A 15,453-nucleotide genomic window follows, 5' to 3' on the forward strand; every position below is an offset into this window, starting at 1 on the left:
AACCCGGGGCTCAGGATTACATGCATTATAGCCACACGCGCTTATTTTTCTAGACTTTCCCTCACTGAATAGCCACCATCCTGCCGAAGTTCGGCACCTCCGATCAAACCTCATTGATTTCAGCGTTGGTCTGTCCAGAAGAAATCAGTGACAGGCAGAAGTGCTTGGGCAGGAACGTACCGATTGCTTTTTTTTTTTTTTAAAGATACAGACCCTGGGTAATTTGATTTCCAAGAATCATTACAGAAAAGGAAAGTTGGGAAGATTGCGGGAGGAGGGGGTCGGTCTCAGTATAATCTGTACACGTGAGCTGTGTTTTCTCTTTCATGCCTGTTTTAATCCGCTTCAGCAAGGAAAACGAAGCAACCCTTTATTTATTTTTATTTTAAAAAAAATCTTCTCCAAATATTTTATTTTACGCCGAGATCCTGTAGGGTGCTTACGAAGAATGCCTGTGAACATGTTCCTGCAGGAATATGTTTGCGTGTGTTAGAAGGGGGGTGGGGAAAGACTGCTCAACGGAAATTTTTTTTTGCCTTGACAGCAATTCATAGAATCATAGGGTTGGAAGGGACCACCAGGGTCATCTAGTCCAACCCCCTGCACAATGCAGGAATTTCACAACTACCTCCCACACACACACACCCCAGTGACTCCTACTCCATGCCCAGAAGATGGCCAAGGTGCCCTCCCTCTTATAAACTGCCTAAGGTCATAGAATCAGCATTGCTGACAGATGGCCATCTAGCCTCTGCTTAAAAACCTCCAGGGAAGGAGAGCTTACCACCTCCCGAGGAAGTCTGTTCCACTGAGGAACCGCTCTAACAGTTAGAAAATTCTTCCTATAGATGGAAACTTTTCTGATTTAATTTCAACCCCTTGGTTTTGGTCCGACCTTCTGGGGCAACAGAAAACAACTTGGCACCCTCCTCTATATGACTGCCCTTCAAGTACTTGAAGATGGTTATCATATCCCCTCTCAGTCTTCTCCTCTTCAGGGAAACTCCCTCTATTTGTATTCAGTTCATAAACAAGCTTACCTGGGTCTTTGCAGTGGACCGGCCTCCCCAGTAAGTTTCTCCAGGATTCTAAGAACCCATCGAAAGCTACCAGGTAGGTGCGTTTGGGTCCCAGGTACCTGAAGGGCCAGCAATCCCAAATCCACGCGCACATCTTAGCGTGCGGAGGTTAGCGCCCATCCCTTTGGAGCCAAAGGCGAGGAATCTCACGCCGGTCACCCTGCATCCCCAAACGGGCGATTTTCCGGGCGTTACACTGTCCTGGAGACCTGGGGTGCTTCTCACTCTCTGGAGCGACCGATCCCGAGGGTATTCGGCCGCGAGCAACATCGCGCATGCAGTCAGGTGTGAACTGCGCTAGGTGGTTCTTCAGGTATCTCAAATTATGCCGACCTTTTCGATTTCTTCGCCGCTGTGAGGCTTCTTTTAGGGTGGAGACGAGTGTCGATCGTCAACCGTCCTCTAGAATCACCATCATCATAAAAACGCCCCTGCAAAAAGCCGAACGCCTTTGAAAAAGAAATCGCTGTAAACCAACGGGTGAGTCGAGGCAGGTAAGTTGCATCGGGTTCAACGGGGTGTTCTCCCCAGGAAGCGCGTCGTTCAGGATTGCCACCTGGTTGTCCCCAGAGACAGGAGAAATTGCCTGTTGCGCTTCCGTTCCTGAAGCGTTAAAGGATGGACACGACCTTCCTCTGGAGTAAGAGAGGGAGAAGGATTCTCCTTCCTCAACAGAAGCCCGTTTTTCACTCCCGCGGTCTCTGCTTCGTCCTCCTTTGCGCGACTCACTGCGTGGTTGTTTCAACCTGGGGATGCGAGAAAGCCTGCCTGCGTTTTAACCATATTGAAATAGGCTTCTGCTGGGTGCTGTGGGGAGGTTTGGGAGAATTTTCTTCGAGAGTACAAAAATCATTGTAAAAAGAACAGGACTTTGGTGTCTCTGGCGAGATGGTGCGAAGGTGTGTATGTGTAGGTGTGGAAAGAACGGGAAATCATTGTGGGGGAACCATTCCAGAGAGGCAGCCTTGTTTGTGTGCCGCAGCAAAACTGTACAGGAGGCTTGTGGTACCTAACAGACGAACACATTTTCCTTCTCGCTTTCGCGAACGGAGGGCCACTTCAGCTTGCTTTTTCTGGCTGTGGAGCAGAATCTTATTTTCTACCCTGCTTTTCTACTGAATGGAGACCCAAAGCGGCCTACGACATTGTTGTTCGCTCCTCCCTGTTATCAGGACAACGACAGCCCCGTGAAGTAGGCTAGACTGAGAGGGAATGACTGGTCCGAGGTCTCCCAGAGAACATCCATGGCAGACTTCGGATTGGAACCTGGGTCTCCCAGATCCGAATCCAACACTAACTATTATGCTGGCTCCCAATATTAATTTAAAAGGGATTTCCTAGGGAAAGGGAGAATGGCAGAACTGTCTGCTACACCCAGGGTGTGCTTGTGCGGGGGAGAGATCCCGTTCATTTCAACTGATTACTCTGACAAGATTAAAGGGTGGCGTCATTAGGACAGGTTCACGGGCAAATAATGATAGTTTCCAAGACAAGCTGTCACCCACCCACCCCCAGCCTGCTTACTTGGAAATAAGTGCTGCTAGATTGCCTCTCCCCTGTCAAAATGTAGTTTCTTAGCCATACCGGGTAAAGGTTTCATATCACCCCGGCAATACTTTTATTTTTTTTATGGCATTGCATGAAGAAGGTGGAGAGCCAGCGTAGTGTAGTGGTTAAGGGGTAGGACTAGGACCTTGGAAACCCAGGTTCGAATCCCCACTGGCGCCATGGAAGCTCGCTGGGTGACCTTGGGCCAGTCACGCACTCTCAGCCCAGACCCTGGCTAATATCTGGATGGGAGACGGGGAGGCAGGCAATGGCAAAACACCTCTGAACATCTCTTGCCTTGAAAACCCCATGGGGTCACCATAAATCAGCTGTGATTTGACTGCAAAAAAATAATAATGGCGAATAGTTATAGTACCGTATTACTACCCTTCTTGTAGTATACTGCTGTAACTATTCATCATCATATAGTTCTCTATCAACTGTCTCATATGTGGCACTCTATACTAGTCTAGCAGCAATCAGAAAAACGGCAATGTAAGGAGTGGGAGGGGAAAAAAAGGTTGTTCCTGAAGAATAGAAAGAAGAAGCTAACCAGGTGTTAGGAGAGTCTGCCTGAGACCCTGGAGAACCAAGGCCAGTCAGAGGAGACAATCCTGAAGCAGATGGGCCAGTGGCCTGACTCGGTGTCAGGCCGTTTCATTTGTTCACAAACCAATGCAGGGATTAAAAAAACACACACATAATCCGGGCGCAACAAGGTCCGTGGTAAGGTGTCAAATCAAAGTGGCTGATTATTAAAATGCTACTGGGAAACTGAGATCAAGAGAGAGGTAGAAATCAGCTTCCCCGAAAGCAAGGCGGAGAGAGCACGTTTACAGGGATCGCAGGTCGAAATCAACGGGCTCCATCTCCAGTCAAAGTTCTCGGGATCGCAGCCCGGCGCCCTCGAGCCTAAGCGTGGAAACGCGCTTAACTTGGAGACGAACTCGAAAGAAACGTGTTTGGGAATCATCTGGCGATGGCTAACGCTACCAGGAGGTACCCCAAACCCAGGTCACGCGCCCAGTCCCCGGAGCGCGCTTGATTTCCCTTGGAAGCTGTCCCCATTATTTCCTGCTTTCCTTATGCGCGCAGGCGGAGCAATCCTTCGGATTCCTCCGTTTCCACCTGTTGATCCCGGCGCCCTGGTCCCAAACGGAGAAGAAGAAGAGTTGGTTTTTATATGTCGACTTTCTCCACCACTTAAGGGAGAATCAAACCGGCTTACAATCACCTTCCCTTCCCCTCCCCACAACAGACACCCTGTGAGGTAGGTGGGGCTGTGAGCTGTAACAGAGCCGTGACTAGCCCAAGGTCACCCAGCAGGCTTCATGTGGAGGAGCGAGGAAACCAACCCGGTTCGCCAGATCAGACTCCACCGCTCCAAACCCCCGCTTTAAACACTAAGCCGCGATCGGCCTGAGCTGGGGAGGCTAGCCTCGGGTCTCCTCCACCTGAGCTGCTATCACAGTGGGTAGCCGTGTTAGTCTGTCTGCAGTAGTAGAAAAGGGCCAGAGTCCAGTAGCACCTGAAAGACTAACAAAAATATTTTCTGGCAGGGGATGAGCTTTCGTGAGCCACCGCTCACTTCTTCAGATGCAGCTAGAATGTGAATCCATCTGTCTCTAAGTAGAGGAGAGTGAATTCAGACAAGCGTTAGTATGTAAATGTTAACAGTACGGAAATGTGACTAGCAGGCGTGATGGGATTAGGGGTGGCATGCAGAAGAGTCTGTGATGTCCCGGGGAGAGATGGGTGTGGAGAAATCAGAATGAGCTGCTCTCGCCACTCCTGGCTGGAAGCGACAGCCGGGCCGCCCGCCCCAGGCGAAGGGGAGAGCCTGGCCCGTCCCCTTCCTTTGCCGGCCGCCGGCGCGCCGTCGAAGGAGCCAATGGAGTGGCCGGGGAGGGGGGCGTGGTGGGTGGGGCCGGCCCGAAGAGGGCCCATTGTGCGGCGGCCCCTCCGCCGAGCCGGGGGCAGGGTGCGGGCAGCGCACCGCAAGCCCCTCGGCGGGGGCCGGGGCCGCCCTGGTCACATGGCCCCCGGCGGGGCTACTTAAAGCGGGCGGCGCGGCCCTTTCAGCACCACTGGCGCTGGTCAGCGCCCCGGCAGCAGCAGCAGCGGCAGCAGCCTCGGAGGCAGCAGCGGGCGCGGCGGTCCAGCGGTGCAGGCTGGCCGGGCGGGAGCCATGCCGCGCTCCTTCCTGGTGGACTCGCTGGTGCTGCGCGAAGGCGGCGGCGAGAAGAAGGGGGCCTCGTCCCCGGGCAGCCCCCCGCCGCCGCCCCTCTTCCCCTACGCCGTGCACCCCTCCCACCCGCTCCACGGCCTCTCGGCCGCCTCCGGGGGTGCCTGCCCCGCCGGCCCGGGCCAGGGGGCCGCCGCCTCGGCGGCGCGCAAGGCCGGCCTGCTGTGCGTGTGCCCGCTGTGCGTGGCCGCCGCCTCCCAGCTCCACCCGCCGCCGCCGCCGCCGCTCCTCAAGGCCGCCTTCCCGCCCTTCGCCGCCCAGTACTGCCCCGCGCCCCTGGCCGCCAGGCAGCCCGCCGGGGGGGCCGCCGCCGGACACGCGCCCGCCCTCTACCAGAGCGCCTACCCCCTGCCCGACCCCCGGCACTTCCACTGCATCGCCGTCGGTGAGTCCCCTGGGCCTGGGGGGCGAGGGGAGGGCGCCTTCCAGGGAAAGGGGGTTCTGACCCGGGGAGTGGGGGCACACGGGCTCCAGAGCCAGCCTGGCGGCAGTCGGTGGGCGTGCTGTCCTGGAGCTCCCCAAAGACGGAGGCGAACAGAACTTACTTCCAAGTCAATGAGCTAAGGAAGGGCTGTGCTTAGGGGGTGTCCTTGGGTTGGGATGGGCCATTTATGCACGGGAGGTTTTGCCTTAGATTTGCCGCTCTCTAGATGCACATTTCCCCCCATGCAAATTCTCAGCAGTCAACAATAAGCCCCCATGCAGAGTTTTGAGAATTTGGATGAGAAAAATGTGCGTCTAGAGAGCGGCAAATCCAAGGCAAAACCACCCGTGCATAATGGCCGTGTTGCATGGAATGGGGCGGCCGGGCGGCCTGGCCAAATGTCCCAGGCGCAGCCTCGGAGGCCGAACCGCAGGGAAAGCAACCGAAAATCGGCGCCATAATTGGCATGGCGGCACCTTTGGGGGTAGATCCTAAACATCGACAAGGATCTCGAGAGCTTCCAAGTAGATCTGGCGCGGGCTGCCGGCTCGTCTCTGCATCCCGGCGGCTGCAGTCTCACATTCCCCCCCGGACCTCGCCGGGTCTCTCCCAGAAGGGTAGAAATGCCGGCTGCGCCCTTCCCCCCAGCGCCTGTTGAGCCGCCTCCTGCCGGCGAACCCTCTTGCAGGGCGGCCCGCAGCAGAGCGACGGCCTCCGAAACCCCCTGACTTCGAAGGGCTTGGAAGGATGCAGCTGGCGTCTTTGCAGGGGTTATAGCGCAAACCGATGTGCTAGGAAGCGAACCCCATTGGAGTCAGAAGGGGTTCCGAGTAACCACGCGAAGGCTCAGGCTGCCTGTCGGGGTGCCGGCCTTTCTAGGGTTAAAACTGGGGCAGCTTAGGAGGGTGGGTGTGAATCGGTGAGGAGGGATTTCTATAGGTCTTGAACACATGAGCACAAGAAGCTGCCTTACTCTGAATCAGACCCTTGGTCCATCACAGTCAGTATTGGGCACTTTCACACATGCCGGATAATGCACTTTCAATCCACTTTCAATGCGCTTTAACGATCGTTTGCAAGCTGATTCTGCCAGTTCACACAGTAAAATCCAGCTGCAAAGAGGATTGAAAGTGGATTGAAACTGCATTATCCGGCATGTGTGAAAGTGCCCATAGTCTACTCAGAGCGGCAGCGGCTCTCCAGGGTCTCAGGCGGAGGTCTTTCACATCACCTACATGATGATTAGTCCCTTTAACGGGAGATGCCGGGGTACCAAGCAGAGGCTCTAGCACTGAGCCACGGTGAATACGCGCAGCAATATTCAGAGGAGGTTTAGCATCCCCCTGTAGTGGAGATCTGGCAGCTTTCCCTCCTCTCCTTACGGAGGAGCATGGGGATCATCTGCTAGCTTCAAAGGCCATTTACGCACGGGAGGTTTTGCCTTGGGTTTGCCGCTCTCTAGATGCACATTTTCCCCACCCGAATTCTCAAAACTCTGCACGGGGGGCTTATTGTTGAGTTTTGAGAATCTGGATGGGGGAAAATGTGCATCTAGAGAGCGGCAAATCCAAGGCCAAACCTCCCAGGCATCAATGGCCAAAACGTCAGACCTGGTTCACACGACCAGCGGGTTTCTCCGGAACGCACGCGGATTCCTGGTGCTCTTTCAAGAGCTGCTGGGGGGTGGAGGGCGGAGGGAGGCTGGGGGCCTGGGGAGGCCGGGCAGGCCGGGCTCGGGGCCGGCCTTAACGGCGCGCCTTTTGCCTCCCCTGCAGACAGCCCGTCGGGCCAGCTGCCCAGCAGCAAGCGGATGCGGACGGCCTTCACCAGCACGCAGCTGCTGGAGCTGGAGCGCGAGTTCGCCTCCAACATGTACCTGTCGCGGCTCCGGCGCATCGAGATCGCCACCTATTTGAACCTCTCCGAGAAGCAGGTGAAGATCTGGTTCCAGAACCGCCGCGTCAAGCACAAGAAGGAGGGCAAGGGCGGGCCCCACCGCCCCGGGGGCTCGGCCCCGCACAGCTGCAAGTGCGCCTCCCTCTCAGCAGCCGCCAAGTGCCCCCAAGACGACGACGACGACCTGCCCATGTCGCCCTCCTCGTCGGGCAAGGACGAGCGAGACCTCGCCCTCACCCCCTGAGCCCGCTACTCCGACGCGCTTGGCCCAGGGCCTTGGACGGGGTGGCCCCGACGAGAGACTCCTGGCCGCCGGGCCCGGCTGAGGGGAGGCAGGGCGGGCTCTGTAAATACTGTGACAAATAGTTCCGAGGGGGAGGGCGGAAAAGGTCCTGTCCCACTTCGGGTGTAGCTCTGTTCCTGGGCTGCCGGGAAGGAAGAGAAGGTTCCCCTTTCCCGGACAAGGGGACGTGCAACTCTGGGGCTTCTCCCGGGCAGAAGAGGACAAGGGGAGGAGGGGAGAGAACAGAGGGCGCCCGCGGGCCAGGGCTTGGGGAAGGTTTCCGGGCGCTCTTCCTTCCACCTGCCACGAAAAGTGGAACCCAGGGAGGGGGGGGGGTCTTTCCAGGCTCCCTAAAGTGACCAACCCAGTGGGAAATGTGAGACAGCTGGACAACAGCTGGTTTATTTTGTTTGTACTTAAAAGAAAGATAGGTGAAGCCCCTTCTCCTATCTAGTGGTATGTGGTTGTACTGTTTTCTGTAATGCCAGCAGATATTTATTTATTTATTTATGTAAAAAAAGGGGGGGAGAAGAAAATAAAGATTTTTTTTCATTAAATACCTTTTCTGTGTAGAGGGGAAAACCTATCCCAGAATTCACACCCTTTACTTTGCAGAGTCTGTTGGGCACGGTCCAGGCAAGCCGAAACATTTTTAGGCCCTACGCTGAAGTCTCTCCCGATGAAATCAATGTAGCTTAACTGTACTTAACTCCTGCCTGGATCGCGCTCAAGCCTTGGGCGAGCTGTCAATCGGCGCAACCCACTTCCTCCTCCTGGTTCATTTAAGCATCTGCTTAAGCATGTCGTGCTAAAGCCTGCCAGGCTTAAAAACGCCTCGCTGGGGAACTAAGCCGTACCCAGCCTGATTGAGGGGCAGGTGTGCCTTCATCCGTTCACAGGAATCTCGCCTACCTTTGCTGACACAGAGGACGCTTCAATATGAGGTATAAGTATTGATGGCTAGAGCATCAAATTGACACATTGATAGGTTGGTCTATAATGTTTATTCACTTGCCAAAACTCTAGGTGGTCTTTTATAGATACAGGCGGCTCTGAATAATAATAATAATAATAATAATAATAATAATAATAATAGTTGGCTTTTATAAGTTGACTTTCTCTACCACTTAAGGAAGAATCAAACCCGGCTTACAATCATCTTCTCTCCCCCTCCCCACAAAAGACACCCTGTGAGGTAGGTGGGGCTGAGAGAGCTGTGACTAGCCCAAGGTCACCCAGCTGGCTTCATGTATAGGAGTAGGGAAACAAATCCAGTTCACCACATTAGACTCTGCTGCTCATGCGGAGGAGTGGGGAATCAAAGCCGGCTCTCCAGATCAGAGTCCACCGCTCCAAACCACCGCTCTTAACCACTACACCACGCTGGCTCTCTGAATAAAGCCGGCAAATCACGTTGATATGATATAAATCATATCAGACATATGAGATTTATAAATAGGCACACTTTTAAAAATAAATATTTCTAGTTTTCTCTAATGCTTTTCTTCTTCTGACCAGCACGCTCTTTAAAACAGGACTCGTAATATTTACTAGAAGTATCAAATAATGATACTAAAACAGTGATCTGACCCTCAACCCATTATTTACAAGCTGGTTTGAAAATGAAACTGGTAAAATGAAAATGTTACTTCGCCAGACCTTAATTTTAAGCGCTAGACCTTCAAGCAACAAAACAGTTTCCCCTCTGAGCAGGCGGCTATCTCCATTTTCGTACTGGGGAAGAAAAGAGAACGGATTTTTAGACGTCTACAATAAGGGGTGTTTTTTGACACCCCAAAACGACAGGTAATTGTTAAAATAAAATGTATCTTCCCCTTCCCTTATTTGAAACACAAGCAACACATAGGATTATATTAATTAGGTACTAAATCATTAGCTGGAGCTTTATAGGATTAAGCGGAGACGCCGCCTGCAGCCCCTTGGAGCCAGCATTCCAAGATTGCCTCTGCTTATTTCTTGCGGTAGGCTTTGGAAACCAAGTCCGAAAATAACCAGAGGATTTCCTTCCGCGGAGAACGGAGGTCTTCCGCGTCTTTTCTGCGGCTCTCCACCCGTTTCTCGGACTGCGAGTTCGATGGATTCTGGCGTCCAGCAGGAATCCCGCGCGCTTCTTTCGGCGCGCACTGGCGGCTTTTGCGCGTTTTCTCCAAAGCGCAACAGGCGGCCTCCGGCTCATTCCTTGAGCGCCGATCTCTGACTTCTGGGTCTGTTCCAGCGGGATAGGCAGCCAAAACCACGAGGCACAGAAAAAGCTAAGATTTATCGGTGGCGTACACTTTTCATGGACTAGGAAGAGCTCAGCTCAGTTCAGCAGATTAATGGAGCAGGCGCTTAGATGGGAGACAGACCCAGACAGACAAACAGATGGATACATATATAAGAGGGAAAATATACATTGTGTTCTGCTTAGATCGCGGCGGCTGGAAGCAGTGGCCGGAAACTGACTGAAAAGGAGGACGCCCCAGCAAAATGTTTTATCCGCCCTCAACACTAAGCTCAGGGATTCATTATCCTGTTTGGGTGTTTGTGTGTGTGACAGAACACCAAATCCCCGATTTCAAAGCAAACCGAGGCACGAACATGAAAACCACTCCTGGTTGTCCGCTGGCTCGTTCTGTTCGGAAGAAACTCCATTTATGCACGGGAGGTTTCGCCTTTGATTTGCTGCTCTCTAGATGCACATTTTCCCCATCCGAATTCTCAAAACTCTGTATGGGGGCTTAATTTTGAGTTCTGACAACTCAGATGGGGGAAATGGAGAGAAAGGCATCTAGAAAGCGGCAAATCCAAGGCAAAACCTCCACTGCATAAATGGCGGGCGGGGAGGCAGATCTATGCAGTTTGGATGGGAATGGAGAAGCAGCCGAGTTTGGCGCAGCCCTCGGAATTGCACACCTTCTCCAAATTCGATTTCAACTCTTGTGATTTCATTTTAATGTTCTGAAGAAAGGAGGAGGCACAACCCCCCTCCCCAACCTGTATAACACTCGATCCAGGTAAAGCTTGGGGTTCAAGCTTTCAGGTAAGTCCCAGCATATGGGATGGAACTCGGAGTCTTGGCTGATTCTCCATAGTGTATTACAACCCTCTTCAATGATATTATAAGATAACTGCATTCAAAGTATTAGGGTTGCAGTTTTGTATAAAACACTCACAGAACAGCAGCTTTTAGGTTTGTAGGCAGAATTCGACAGTAGAACAGAAGAGATATGGGATATTACTATGCAAACCAGCACTGGTCAGAATGTGCTTTAAAACATGAAACTAGCAGGTTGTCATGGCAACTCTGAACAGAGCTGGGTTCCTACACATTTGTCTGCAAAACTCAACTTTTGCAAAATCATTCTGATGATCAGGTTGTTGCATTCAGTCTGGTTTAACGCCTGCTTTGCTCTAGAAGTCTTCTACGCTGTCTTTGTACAGGTTTAAAATTGTGTGTGTGTGTGTGTCTGTGTATCAAGCTGGTAATGCAGTACAAGTTCTGTCCACTTCTTTCATGATAACTCTTTGTTTACACAGCCACAGCCCATTTGGTGTAGTGGTTGGACTAGGTTCGGGGAGACACAGGTTCGAATCACCATGATGTTTGTTGGATGACTTTGGGCCAGCCACACTTGTTCAGCCTAACCTACCTCGCATGAATGTTGTGCAGATAAAATGGAGGAGAGGAAAGTTATATTAGCCACTTTGGGTCCTCACTGGAGAGAAAGGCAGGGTAGTAAATAAATAAATACACAATGCTGGTGTATTGTAGGCAAGATAACTAAATCTCAGCCACTAGGCCTCATTTAAAAATCAGCTGGAGGTGAGCAGTATTTTATTCCAGCATAAGCCCACCACTTCTTCTGATGCAATACAGGGGATGCACGCTAATACAGTTCAATATATCAGGCTAGCCTGACCTCATCAGATCTTTGAAGCTAAGCAGGGTCAGTCCTGGTTAGTACTTGGATGGGAAACCACCGAGGAAGTCCAGGGTCTCTACACAGAGGAAGGCAATGGCAAAACACCTCTGAACATCTCTTGCCTTGAAAGTCAGCATTTTACACACACACACACACACACACACACACACACACACACACACACACGGTTAAGGGGGGAAATATACAGGAGCAATTACATTGTAAAAAGTAACAATGTCAAATTCAAATGAATCAAGAAAGATGCAGAGACCATTCACTAGCTTGGTAGAGTGGAGTGTCCCAATATATTAAAAGGTTAAAAGGTTGTCTGATGAGGGTCCATTGCTGTACCTTATGCTCCAATAAAATTTTGTTTGTGTCTAAATAAGGATGTCATGAATGTTGAGGTCAACGTGTTTGACTGTTGAACTTAATGTGTTTGACTGTGACAATCAGACATGAGCTGAGCACCAGATCTATTCAGTTCAATGCCAAATGCCCAAACAGGTTGCTCCTTGGTTTCCTTCAGAATTGTGCATGCATGAAAATGCTGCAAATCCAAACAGATTGGCAGCTGTTAATATCACTAAGGATGACTTAAAAAAAATCAAATGGCAGGATTCCTCCCTCCCAAAACAGTATTTCTATATGACTCGTTTATACAGTATGTGACCGATTTAACTGTCTCATTAAACAGTTGCTTGCCAAGCAGAGCAATGGCCCAGTGAGGCAGGCGAGCAGAGAAGCACTCAATCGGGTTGTGTGATTATTAGGGCTGTCGATTCGGTTCGTCCGGAACCGGAAAAACAGCCGAATTTCCCCCGATTCGGCAGTTTTCAGTTCAGATGGAACTGAATTAAAAAAAGGCGGGAAAACAACGTGCCAAATTCGATGAGTTTGGGGGCTCAGAATCAGCAGCATAACCGTCAGTTAGTAAGCAGCATTCTCCCGTGGCCAATGATGGCCAAGATGGGTCTTCTCCTGGCCAATCAGAGCAGGGATTCTCACTTTTGAAATGGCTAGGAGAAGAGTCTAAAAACTCCCATCCCTCCCCTCCCGTCCCGACTGTATTCATTGCCTTCCAATTTGGTGGCAATTTTGGGACCTCTACCTCCAAACATGCCCCCACGGAGCCGGGGAAAGGGGCAAATGTGTTTTTAATGGCTTTAAGCAGCCGAATTTTTTCACGAGCTCCGAATCTCACGCCGAATTCCACGGATCCGAATCGGGGGAGTTCAGACTTTGGCATTTCCCAAATCAAAATGGGCCAAATTTTGCCGAATCCAAATTTTACCGATTTTTTTTCCCAACAGTCCTAGTGATTATGCACATGTGCAAAAAACCAACTGGGCTGTACTGCACCCTTAGGAAAGAATATGGTGAAGCAACCAGGCAAACATGTCAACAAATGGTCTATCCAAAAAATTTCTCCTTGTTTGTGATGGCAAAGATTACATGAGTCAAACCAGCATGCCTTTTTTGTATCCCTATGGGTTGAGTAAACTAATGGGGTGTAATACTTAGCATGGCTGACCAGGATGAAGAGACCCGCATTCAAAGACCCCCTTCAGCCATTAAGGGCATCGGATGAAACCAAATAGACGAGGTGTCACACTCGGTCCAACCCACCACATAGGTTTGTCATAAGAATAAAGTGTTGGAAGAGAGAACCAGGGATGCTGCCCTGAGCTCCAAGGAGGAAGGAGGGTTCAAAATGCGACAGACAGATGAAGCCTGTTGCTGTGGAGGCTGTGGTTTCAAATCCCACAGTCTGTGAGGCTGAAAAAGATATGCTTTGCATGTCCTAGGTCCAATAGGTGGCATCTTCACTTAAAGGATCTCAGGTGGCAGTGCTGCAAGAGGTATATAGAGAGTATAGGCTTGGACCAATCAATAGTTGAATTCAGTCAGCTGTGTTGGGGAGGGGCTGTGGCTCAGTGAGAAAGTGTCTGCTTTGCACACAGAAGATCCTAGATCCAGCCCCAGGCATCTCCAGTGAACAGTAGCAGGTGACGTGAAAGTAAACGGCGGTACCAAGTGTTCAATATGTGAAAAGGAATGATGAAATACCCCTTTACTATCACCTTAAGTAGTGTGAGACATCTGATTAAATGTATTTGTAAATGTATACTGATTGTAAATGTGTGTCTCCATTTGTGTGTTTGTGTTACTGTTGCTGTTACAAGATAAATGTGAAAACTGGGATGGAGCCCAGGCTCAGTACATGCACAAGTTCCCCAATTCAGTTGGTAGCATCTCCAACTAGAAGGATCAGGTAGTCGGTAATGTGAAAGACTGTGAGCCTGGAGGGCCGAGCACTGACCTAAATAAATCCATGGTCTGACTCAATGTAAGGCAGCTTCATGTGTTCACATTACCTCTTTTTAAGATGTTCTGTAAACAATTGACTTTTGGCCAGGCATGCTTTCTCAACCTACCCTACCTGTGGAGGGGCTGTGGCTCAGTGGAAGAGCCTCTACTTTGCACACAGAAGGTCCCAGGTTCAATCCCTGGCATATCCAGCTAAAAGGAGGTGATGTGAAAGACCTCTGTTTGAGACCCTGGAGAGCTGTTGCCAGTCTGAGTAGACAATACTGACCTTGAAGGACCAATGTCTGATTCAGTATAAGGCAGCGTCACGTGTGTTCATGTGCGTACCTCACAGTGTTGTTCTGAGGACAAGATATTAGAGGGGAGATCCACATATAATGCTCTGAGATTCTTGAAGGAAGGACAGGATAGAGGTCTAACAAAATTTAATTAATAAATCTGTTTTGTGATAGGAATCTGCTACCTATAAACATGGAGTAATGAAGTTATTTATTATTTCAATTTATTATTTCAGTATCTCATGCCTCTGGAACAGCCTCCAGAAGGGATCAGGGGACGTCAGTGACCCTCCTGCCTTTTCAGCAAAGCTGCAAAACAGAGTTATTCTGGACAGCGTTTGCGGGCAGGCTGAGACTGGGCAAAGGGAGAATGCCCTGCTGGTGCTGGCATAAGCTATTCTTGTTTATTATTTTCATATTGTCACCCTCCTTGGGTCCTGAAATGCTTGGGATAAAGGACTTGCATGTTTCTTTCATTATACATTAGAATAATTATGAAAATGGGGTGTTTTGTGGAGAGAGGCTCTGAGCTTTCTTGATTGGATGCAAGCTGTAGTCACTAGGATTATATATATGTGTAAGCAAGATTAATCAACAAGATTTCCAGGGTATAAGCTTTCAAGAGTTGAGTGTTGACTCTCAAAAGCTTATACCCTGGAAATCTTGTTGGCCTTTAAGGTGCTACTGGACTTGAATCTTGCTCTTCTGCTCCAAACCAACATGGTTACCCACCTGAAAATATATGTGTGAGGTATTCCAATTGTGAAGGATATGGGGTGGGATTTTGCCTTCCTCTCTCCTTCCAATGCTTAGCCTGCTGTGCCAAATTTCCCCCTGCACATTCCCTGCTTGCCTGCTGTTCTCCAAACCACATCCCCCATCCAAGCAAATCTGCGTCAAGGTCCCTCCTGCTGCCTGCCTGCCCAGATGCCTTACCCTCCTTGTGCCACCAAATACCCTTGCCTTGTCAGTCTGCCTGTTCCTCATGCAACTATTCTTCAAGTTCAGTGGTTGCAGTACTATCCATGTTACTGTTTAGAATCTCTCCATGTTGAACATGGGTGCCTGTCATTGCCTTCAAAAGGGTGGACTTTATCTATCTGAAATTTGGCAATGTGGGTGTCATCAGAGAACACCCCTGAGTTTTGTTCAATTTGGATGGAAAACCATTTGGGGGAGGCTTCCATAACAACAAAGTAGAATTATGAAAAGAAAACAATAATAACAATGGAAACAATAATGGAACAAAACCTTACAAAACAACCCAAGAACTGAACAGCCCCTTTTGGAATTAATAACAAAAGAAAAGAAAAGAAACTCCAGATCACAAATTTTGTGAGCGTATACATATTTTAAATAAATATGCCTGTAGTTGTCCAAAGGTATAAGCCAAAGGGCTTTTGGCCCTTGATTTCCAGCCTTCAGTACTGTGTGAGTGAGAAT

The 15,453-nt window shown here is 50.4% G+C and overlaps 1 protein-coding gene across 1 annotated transcript; it reads left to right on the forward strand.

The window, feature by feature from the left end:
* The first annotated feature begins 4,815 nt into the window (after positions 1 to 4,815).
* GSX1 (GS homeobox 1) lies at positions 4,816 to 7,436 on the forward strand. The gene is made up of 2 exons (XM_056858690.1): positions 4,816 to 5,257; positions 7,072 to 7,436. The coding sequence occupies exons 1-2, from the start codon at positions 4,816 to 4,818 to the stop codon at positions 7,434 to 7,436; spliced, it is 807 nt and encodes a 268-aa protein (XP_056714668.1).
* The last annotated feature ends 8,017 nt before the right edge of the window (positions 7,437 to 15,453 follow it).

The sequence above is a fragment of the Euleptes europaea genome, chromosome 12 (assembly GCF_029931775.1).
Source record: "Euleptes europaea isolate rEulEur1 chromosome 12, rEulEur1.hap1, whole genome shotgun sequence".
Taxonomy (NCBI): domain Eukaryota; kingdom Metazoa; phylum Chordata; class Lepidosauria; order Squamata; family Sphaerodactylidae; genus Euleptes; species Euleptes europaea.